Source organism: Teleopsis dalmanni, chromosome 2 (genome assembly GCF_002237135.1).
Source record: "Teleopsis dalmanni isolate 2A chromosome 2, ASM223713v2, whole genome shotgun sequence".
Classification (NCBI taxonomy): Eukaryota; Metazoa; Arthropoda; class Insecta; order Diptera; family Diopsidae; genus Teleopsis; species Teleopsis dalmanni.
The window spans coordinates 141,558,868-141,568,113 of record NC_051847.1 but is presented as its reverse complement, the minus strand read 5'-3'; the positions used below and the strand labels follow the sequence as shown (position 1 = coordinate 141,568,113).

The 9,246-nt window shown below is 28.4% G+C and overlaps 1 protein-coding gene across 1 annotated transcript in view; it reads right to left on the bottom strand.

Annotated features, from left to right (window-relative positions):
* The window catches only part of LOC119675850 (probable ATP-dependent RNA helicase spindle-E), a 9,146-nt gene extending 2,079 nt beyond the window's left edge, over positions 1 to 7,067 (bottom strand). The window contains exons 1-9 of the mRNA XM_038087068.1: positions 7,051 to 7,067; positions 6,725 to 6,964; positions 6,408 to 6,665; positions 3,284 to 3,433; positions 2,978 to 3,217; positions 2,805 to 2,921; positions 2,530 to 2,741; positions 2,317 to 2,465; positions 11 to 177 (exon numbers count right to left, since the gene is read on the bottom strand). Of these exons, the coding sequence (XP_037942996.1) occupies positions 11 to 177; positions 2,317 to 2,465; positions 2,530 to 2,741; positions 2,805 to 2,921; positions 2,978 to 3,217; positions 3,284 to 3,433; positions 6,408 to 6,665; positions 6,725 to 6,919 (1,488 nt within the window). The 5' untranslated portion in view covers positions 6,920 to 6,964; positions 7,051 to 7,067. The remainder of the gene's footprint in view (positions 1 to 10; positions 178 to 2,316; positions 2,466 to 2,529; positions 2,742 to 2,804; positions 2,922 to 2,977; positions 3,218 to 3,283; positions 3,434 to 6,407; positions 6,666 to 6,724; positions 6,965 to 7,050) is intronic.
* Positions 7,068 to 9,246: the final 2,179 nt, after the last annotated feature.

Here is a 9,246-nt window from a genome sequence, read left to right as displayed (position 1 = left end):
ACACACATACAGTATAAAAATATTTTGACACCATACGGTATACACGTCCAGAAGATAAACGGCCTGCGCGACCAGCTCTTTGTTTACAGTTCGCTTTGGATGCCCATTGCATTTTCAGTGAACTAAAATTTGTAGAGGTGTCTACTACCATGTGCTTCGTCAAACAAAAATCAATAACTGTAAGAAAAAAAATATATTTATATTTTCATAAAATATGAATGAGTATAGATATTCTTTGTTAAAATAAAATTGATCGGTTTAGATTTTGTAAATACGTTAAATTAATTAATAAATGAATAAATTAATTAAGCTACATACAATTATATCAACAAAAATTCAATTTTTTGTAATCCTTATCGAAAACGTTTATGAAAACGGTTTTGGAGAAAATTATTTCATGTGACTGAATCTAAATACCGAAACAACACTTCACCAGCCATGAAGTTTCGTTACCATCACTTCTGTCGAATTTCCACTTTTCGCAAATATGAAAAATCAATCCAGAGTATAATAATCATAAAGATAAATAATTCAAAAGAATTGACATATCTTATTGAAAAATATTGTAAACAAAGTAAAAAAAATAAAACTCTAGTTAAAACTCTAGAAGCATGCTCACACTCTCTACACGAAACAGAAAACACGGATTTTTATAAATAGCGTTTATCTTTTTATATTAAACATGCTTGAAATAAATAATGCTGAATTTGGAAAATTTTGAAAAATATTATAGTGGGTCCAACATTGTAGGAACATTAAAACTGGGCTACGTAACACACAGAATGTTAGTAATCAACAATATTTCTTTTTCTTTGTATGATGAGAAGCTTATCGCTGCAGAATAGCGTGTTCTGTTACTTTGCTTTTTATATGATTAACAATTTTGCTTAATACTCCATTAACAACCAAGCAGCAGCAGTCATGGAGTAACTGCACCTGAAAGGAGCATTTATGACAATTCAGTATTCAACACGTATTCCTCCATTTCTCAGGAAGAAAACGGTAACATGGGATAACACTTGTTTTACTGTGTCAAAAATTCATTTATACTTCTTTCCAAACCAATCTTAAACCATTCAAATTATATTCAGAAATATTTATTATTCATATTCACATCATCATTTCATACTATTTACTATCTACTTATTGTACTTTATGTATATCTTTCTATACTTATATTGCTCTTATAGATTATTCATGTTTTTTTATTTGCTAGGTTAACTGAGGACTGATAGGAATATGAACAGACTTACAACAACAAAAACAATAAATTTCACAGTTTTAGGGTAATTAATCTATCTTTTTTTAATTTATGTAACCCAACTAGATTTCAAAAAATGTTACTTAGTTATTCTATCACAACATATATGCTACTATTTTCCTCAATATGAATATCTTCTTCCCTTTTGCACTTCCAGCAGATCCAGAACTTGCAAATTGAAGATCATATTGATCACAACATCAAATGCTGATACATACATAAACCGGTTATAAAGATTCCCTGGTTTTAACAGAAAGTAACCCACTAATCACTAAACAAAAACCGAATCCCATATAACACCTGACTTCTACTACTAAATATAGATATATTGTAATGAGATTAATTTCGTAACCATATACTGACCTCAATTGCGCTAGGACAGTACTTACGGCACGAAAAAGACGTCGTTCATCTTGGGACAAATTAAGCGATGGCCTATCAAAAGCAATATTGCTATGCAACTGTAGCCTTGAAAAGTACATTACATCTGTGGAGGGCTTTTAGTTTACACTTGTATTCGACCTCACATATGTTCGTTTCACTGCAAAAGCTATCGATGTAGATGCAGTTAATCAAACTATAAATTTTTTAATTCAAATTTTTTGTCATTGATATTTACAATTTTATATATAGTGTACTCTGGAACGTAAACTCATTTAATATTGAAATTATAAGCATATAAAGTCTTACCAAAAATGTAAATCCAAGGGTTTGAAATAAGATATGTAATATTGAATAAATTTTATTCTTATTCTATATTATCAATCCCAATAAACAAGAGTTATACAATTCTTGGCTTATGTTAAGTTTACCCTCATCATGTTGAACATTTTATGAAGATATTTAGAAATATAAAAAATAATATTTATGAATAATAAAATAATGGAAAAAATTTGATGAAAAAGTCTGTATATCTGCATATATAGTAAACTACACTGATACAGTAATGCGAAGGTGTTTCAAAGTAATATTGTAATAATATTCTACGGCATTAATTAATCAGTTAATAATTTTATAAGTCGAAAATATTTATTAAATATATGTATGTAACATACCATATTTTACATCCGGTACAGTAATAGAACTTTCTGCAATATTTGTGGCCAAAATAACCTTTCGAAATCCTGGAACGGAGGTAAAAATCTTATTTTGTTCTTCAGTTGATATTAAGGAATGTAAACGTATAGGCATCAGCTTTACATTACTAAAAATATGAGCAGTATATATAATAAAAAATTTTAAAACTTAATTGTATTTTATATATTTACGTTTCGTTGTTTAATCTTTGTAATTTAACAAGCATCAAGTCAATTTCATTCAATCCCGGTAAAAATATTAAAATAGAACTTTGATCAGAAGATGGTTCAAGAGAAAACATAGCTTCTTCCTTTTCTATGTTATCAATAACAATAACCAACTTTAATGTTACGGTATACAATTCTGGGCTTATGTTTGGTTTACCCTCTTCAGGTTCAACATGCTATAAATACATTTTTGGAAACATGAATTATTAATTTATATTTTTTATTATTAATAAATATACATTAATGTTTATGCGAGCCAAATCATCCAAATAGTGTTCTTTCACGCTGTACAAACGCCGAGTATCGACACGAACTATTGGTGCAGCAACATTGCGTATTTTAAAATATTCAGCAAACTAGAAATAAAATCTTTTAAAAAGCGACTCATTTATAATTTTTGCAGAATTATTACTTTTGACGTATCAATAGTAGCAGACATCATAACAATCTTCACATGTTTTGATGTTGTTGCCAAATGATGCCTTATGACTATGAGTAAAAAATCCATTTCTTGGTCACGTTCATGAACTTCATCAAGTAAAATGTGAGTGAATGCACATAATGATTTTGCTGTAATAATTTTTTGCAACAATACGCCCGTAGTACAAAACAGTATGCGTGTATCCGCAGAAGTGGTTTGGTGCAATGCAATCTAACATAGTTAAAGATTAAGGTAAGGATTAATATTAATGCAGAAAAAAGAAAAGTAAGATATTACCTGATAGCCCACTAAGGAGCCAAGTTCCAAATTTCGTTCACTTGAAACTCGACGAGCAATGGATAATGCTGCAATCCTTCTAGGCTGGGTGCAAGCAATTGAACAAAATTGCCTACGAGTAAATGCATCATCCAGTATATATTGCGGAACCTGTAAATAAAGAAATTGATGAAATGTTATTTTGAATGTAGATTAGTTGTTAAATTAAATTTTTTAAAATTTAAAATTTAAATAATAAAAACTTATAGATCAGTTTTTATTATTATATAGTGGTCTATATAACTATCACCGACGTTTCAAAATTTATTTGTTAATAAATATCAGAAAATATTGTAAAGAATTTAATTCTTTTATTTGTGACCAAAAATATTATATAATAATTAAAAAACGGGTTAATTGGTCATTTAAATAGAAATAAAAAAATTGTAATTTATTATTTATATTTAAAAACAATTTATATTATATTAAAATATTTTTCCGACATGTCGTCATCTCCCTGTCATCTTTAGAGAGTTTCTTCAGGGAGTTTCCCTGGAAATGACTATTGAAGATAGTCGAAATATAAATCTAGAAAATCATACGTTTTCATTCCTGCAGATCGTTTTGTTTGATTGGCAATATCACCATTTTTAATTTGACATTTTTTTTTATTAAATTTAATCTTAATTATAACAATGGTTTTTTTTTCATCTATATTTTACAGTTTGTGAAAAAGTTATTATTTGTTTCAATACCGTTTAGACTGTATATTTATATATTTAAAAACTAGCACAAACTAAATAACTTCTTTAAAAGTTTGGTGTGATATTGAAGAGTAGAACATAATTTGAATAGCAGCAGACTTGGTTTAGATATTCTATTCACTTCTTATTGTTAAAGTAATTGTATTTTGGCTAAAATTGGTTGCTGTATATAAATTTTACAATGGCCTTGTGCTAGTTCGAGTTAATTGATGGTAAATTGAAGGAAATAGTAAATTATGTCGGCATGGCAGCGAATGTTGGTATTTACCAGAATTTCAAGTAGGGTAAATTAGATAAAAATTAGGTATTACCATTGTGAAAATTTTAAAATATGTTTAATAAATAAATAAGTAAATTTGAAAACTTTTAACAAAAAATAATAATTAAGTACAATAAATAAATATTTACATAAGTGCAGTGCAAAAAATCCCGAGGAAATCTCAATTTACTTTACCTCAATTTACTCGAACTCGCACACGGCCTATATTTATATTATTTTTCGCAACGAAACAAAAAAAAATGACACTTTAACTGATTTTCCACTTAAATAGAAATGTGTTCACTTAAATTATTGAATTTCAATTTCAAATTAAATTAAATTTTTGAATTAAATTAAATTTGAATTAATTATTTGAATTGAATTAAATTTGAATTTGATTTAGGACGTGTGCGAGTTAGGCTAAATTGATGCTAAACCAAATGGGAGATTTTTTGGGATTTTTTGCACTGCACACATTTAGCCATTTATCAACACGTATCGACACATCACTACATTATCGGCACAACTTAGTATTTCCCTCATTTAGAACGCAACTTCGCCTAACTCGCACACGACCTTAGTATACAAATTTCATTATAACATTAAAAATGTTATTTAACTATTATATTAATATTTATAATACTAATACTAACAGTAATCAGTTGTTTTTCGCCTTTACTTGAAGAAATTTTTTAATTAAAATTCAAGTAAATTTTGTATATTACAAAATCAAAATTCGCTATTAATAATTTAATTAGCTTTTAATTACGGGAACAAAAGAGGCAAAACTGAAGTGAAAAGTTACAAGTACCTATGGGAACAGATTTAATAGTACTATTATACTACTTTTTTATTTTATAATGACGTTACAACCCTTATTTTGTTTTTTTTGTTATTATTGACACTTGCCAAAAGATGCAGCAAAATAAAACAAAACACAATAAATACTTTTTTCATTAAGTATGGAAGCTGGAATTTATCAAGATTGCAGAAGTGTTATTGATCAATTCGTTAATAACGATGATGACTCGTTTACAGGCTTTAGTAAAGAATGGCTTAAATTGAAGTTCTATAATATATACTACAGTCAAACGTCAACAACTGAATTATTACAAACAACAACAGCAATTCTGCAGTTTACAAGACGATGCATTTGTGGTGAAGAGAGATGGACTTCAGATGAAAAAAAATTTCAAAAGCAACGTGTAGGAGCGCTCTTTTTGATGTATGCAGTATATTTTAAACAGCCTACTAAGGAATATGTTAAAATTCAATTAAGTATAGAAACATTTACAACAATTAAGATGTTTATCGATGCTATAACAGAGACTCCAGTTCGTAATGAAGTAGAATATGTATTTTGGAAAATGGTGAAGTGCAATGCATTTAGATTTTGTGCCACTGACTTTTTAAGTGGCCTAGAAGATCTTGTCAATTATGATCATATTGATTGTACAAACACAACCAATGGACAACTGAAGCGGGCTAGTTCATTGAAATGTGAGTTCAAGGATGTAATATTAAATACAAATGTTACAGTACCACTGAGTAAAGTGGAACAGATATATAATAATGTAAAAAGCGATCTAGTTCAAAATTATAAATTAAATAAATTAACTTTGCCGCCGACACAAGCTATTAAGGAATTAAACGAAGTGTGTGAAGATATGTCTAAAATGTTTGAATCTAATGAAACTGATAGTACTAACACCAACAATACTAAAGTGATTCCAAATTCAAGGAATGCTTTAAAGAGAAAAGCTCATAAAAAAATAACCAGTCCGACACTGTCAGAAGCCGATACAACAGGTAAACGTGCCGGTAACTATAAGGGCAGAACAAATGTACGTCAAATTATGACAAATCCGTTATCAGCAGACCTTAACGATGAAATTGAATGAGAGAAATTATTAAACTTCAAAACATATAACATATAATAAATGATGAATATACGAATAATGAATATACGTATTTTATATATTTTATTATTTAAGCTAACCACGAAAATATTACTTCATGAGTTTATATTTTGAAAATTTTGCAACAATAATAATTTTATTTTAAGAACACTTTAAAAAAAATAAAATCTATGAAATAATTAAAAATAGTTTCAATTACTTACTTGTGTAGTTTTACCGCAGCCAGTCTCGCCTTGAAGAATAACAACGGGATGTTTACGAATCTTTGCAATTATAACTTCTTTGTTATCGTGAATTGGAAGTCTTTTGTTATGATCACGTAGAAAGTTATATTTATCATAAATGTCATCTATTTGAGGCTTGACATCCATATCGACGTCCTCGTCATCACTTATATCATTTAAAGTGCTATTCATTTTCGAACAGCTTGGCATGTCATCATCGTCCGTATCATTATTTAGCTTAAGTTATTTTGTTAAATATATTAAATATATATGTATATATATATGTGAATATTTACTTTGTTCATTAGTGTCTCCTGGCGTCTCTTTAATGTGTTATCATATTCTTGCACTTCTTTTTCACGTTCAACTTTTACCTTTATATTTTTGAAACTTGCGCTTGTTCTGGAATTATCACGATAAGCACCATGGTGAGAAGTTCCCACCCGCTTTAAAGGTTTGCTAAAGTTGAAGAAATCGTTTATTTCATCCATTTTAAAGCTCCAGCATCAGTTGTTGCTAATTAAAAGAAACGGCATCTATACAAAAACAATGTTATTAATATGTTGGGCAAAGAATGCTTGCACATATATTTTTTGTTTTAATATGAATTTTGACATCTTACGAAATCTAGAGTTGATTTTATTTGTAGTGACACTCGAATTTATTTGTATAAATGCATTTATTTTTTTAAATTCAAAAATGTGCATATATTTGGTGCTAAAAATATTGTTCTTAAAATCATGTAAATAGGCCGTGTTGAGTTATTTTTGCACTGCTAAAATGCAATATTTATTTATTGCACTTATTTATTATTTTTGGTTAAAAGTTTTCAAATTTATTTATTTATTTAGGTCGTATGCGAGTTCGAGTAAATGGAGATAAAGTAAATTGAAATTTCCTAGGTATTTTTTGCACTGCACTTATGGAGATATTTATTTATTTATTGCACTTATTTATTATGTTTTGTTAAAAGTTTTCAAATTTATTTATTAAACATATTTTAAAATTTTCACAATGGTAATACCTAATTCTGGTTAATACTAACATTCGCTGCCATACCGACATAATTTACTATTTCCCTCAATTTACTCGAATTCGTAAACGGTCATAAAAGTAAAATTAATTTGTATTCATTTAATTCTCGACACAAAATAGTAATGTTGATATATTAAATTAATTTGTCTTGCATGAAAATCTAAGAAGTGTTCAATATATTTTAGTCAACAATACAACATTTACGTGCGCAGATCTTATTCAAAAATTCAAAATTGATTCAAAAAATAATATTATTTTGTATAATATATACCTATTATGTATAGAAAACTACGACCAGTTTGTTTGTTAGCTTGACTAGTACTAAACTGAAAATGTCCAGCAAAAGATAATCAAACCACTCCAGTTATGCTGATATTTGCATTCTTGTAATAAGTGTGGTGGTATTTGTCGTATGTAAGTTGATTTCTATAAGAGGAATCATAAGTGCAACATTATTCATCAACTAAACAAAGAATGCTATGTTCAACTTGACTTTATTGGTCATAGCTGAATCAGCATAAACAGTGAGTTCGTTTTGGTGCACTCAGAAGTATGTAAACAGCTAGCGTTATTTTGTGTGTAGGATAGATTCTTAAACAAAAACTATAATGCTGCGTTTTGTCTTTTATTTTGTTTAATACAAAGTAATATAAAACTTTAGGATGACAAATTTATGGATAAGTTCACATAACATATGTAGTGTCATATCAAAGCATGACCACACGCAAGTCACTGTATGCGATATTGTGATCTGACACTTTAACCCAAAACACTTCAAAAGAATAATTTATGACCCAAGTAAAAAAAGTAAAATAATAAAATTCGGCTCTTCTGTTTGTCATTGCATTTTATCGCTTGCGAAGTGTGATTACTTCAGCATGTGCTTGGCAATTTGAATTTTCAACTCGAATTTCGAGTTTTACAAGATCATATTGCAAGCAATTGTGCATGCAATATGATTTGTCCTCTTTACAGTTGGTTACCATATGCATGATAACTGTTAAGAATCATGTTTTATCCATGTCGTAAGTATATAGAAGGTAAGAAATAATGTAACCAATAGAATTTAAATATATAATGTAAATAATTGGATGTAAGAAAATGAATTGTAAAAACCGAACTATTTTCGGTATTAGAAAAACAATTATAAGTTAGATAAAAGTTAGAAGTCAACAATAGCAGTAAAGAATATTAAGCCAAGAGTCAACAATCAATTAGTGAGTAAAAAATCGAAAATGAGATATAGTGTACTCAACAATAATATCAATAAGAAGTCTACAGGTCATGTTACGTAAATCGTCTCTTGCACGGCAAAATTGACCCTTTCGGGCTATGCCGAAAATGCATATTATGTAGACTGTCACATCAGTATTGCCAATTTCGTATTTTTACAATGTTTTGGTACTTTTTAGTTGTGCCTAAATTTAAAAGGATATGTAAATATATGTGTGTGTGTTCACTTTCAATTTTCCACCAAAAATAACCAGCAATAATGTTAATTTATCATTATAATATCTTATAATAATTGTTAACAGTAATTACAAAATTATACGCCTTTCCTTATAATTGGAAAGTATAATAATTATATTCAGATATATGTTACCAAACAACACCGCTTTGCTTTAGTACCGAGGCACAAATACGCCAGCTCTAATATTCGCTGCCATACTGACATAATTTACTATTTCCCTCAATTTATGATCAATTTACTGGAACTCGCACACGGCGAAAGTAGTTTGTGTTAGTTTGCTATATATTACATTGTAGACTTAATCAATCTACA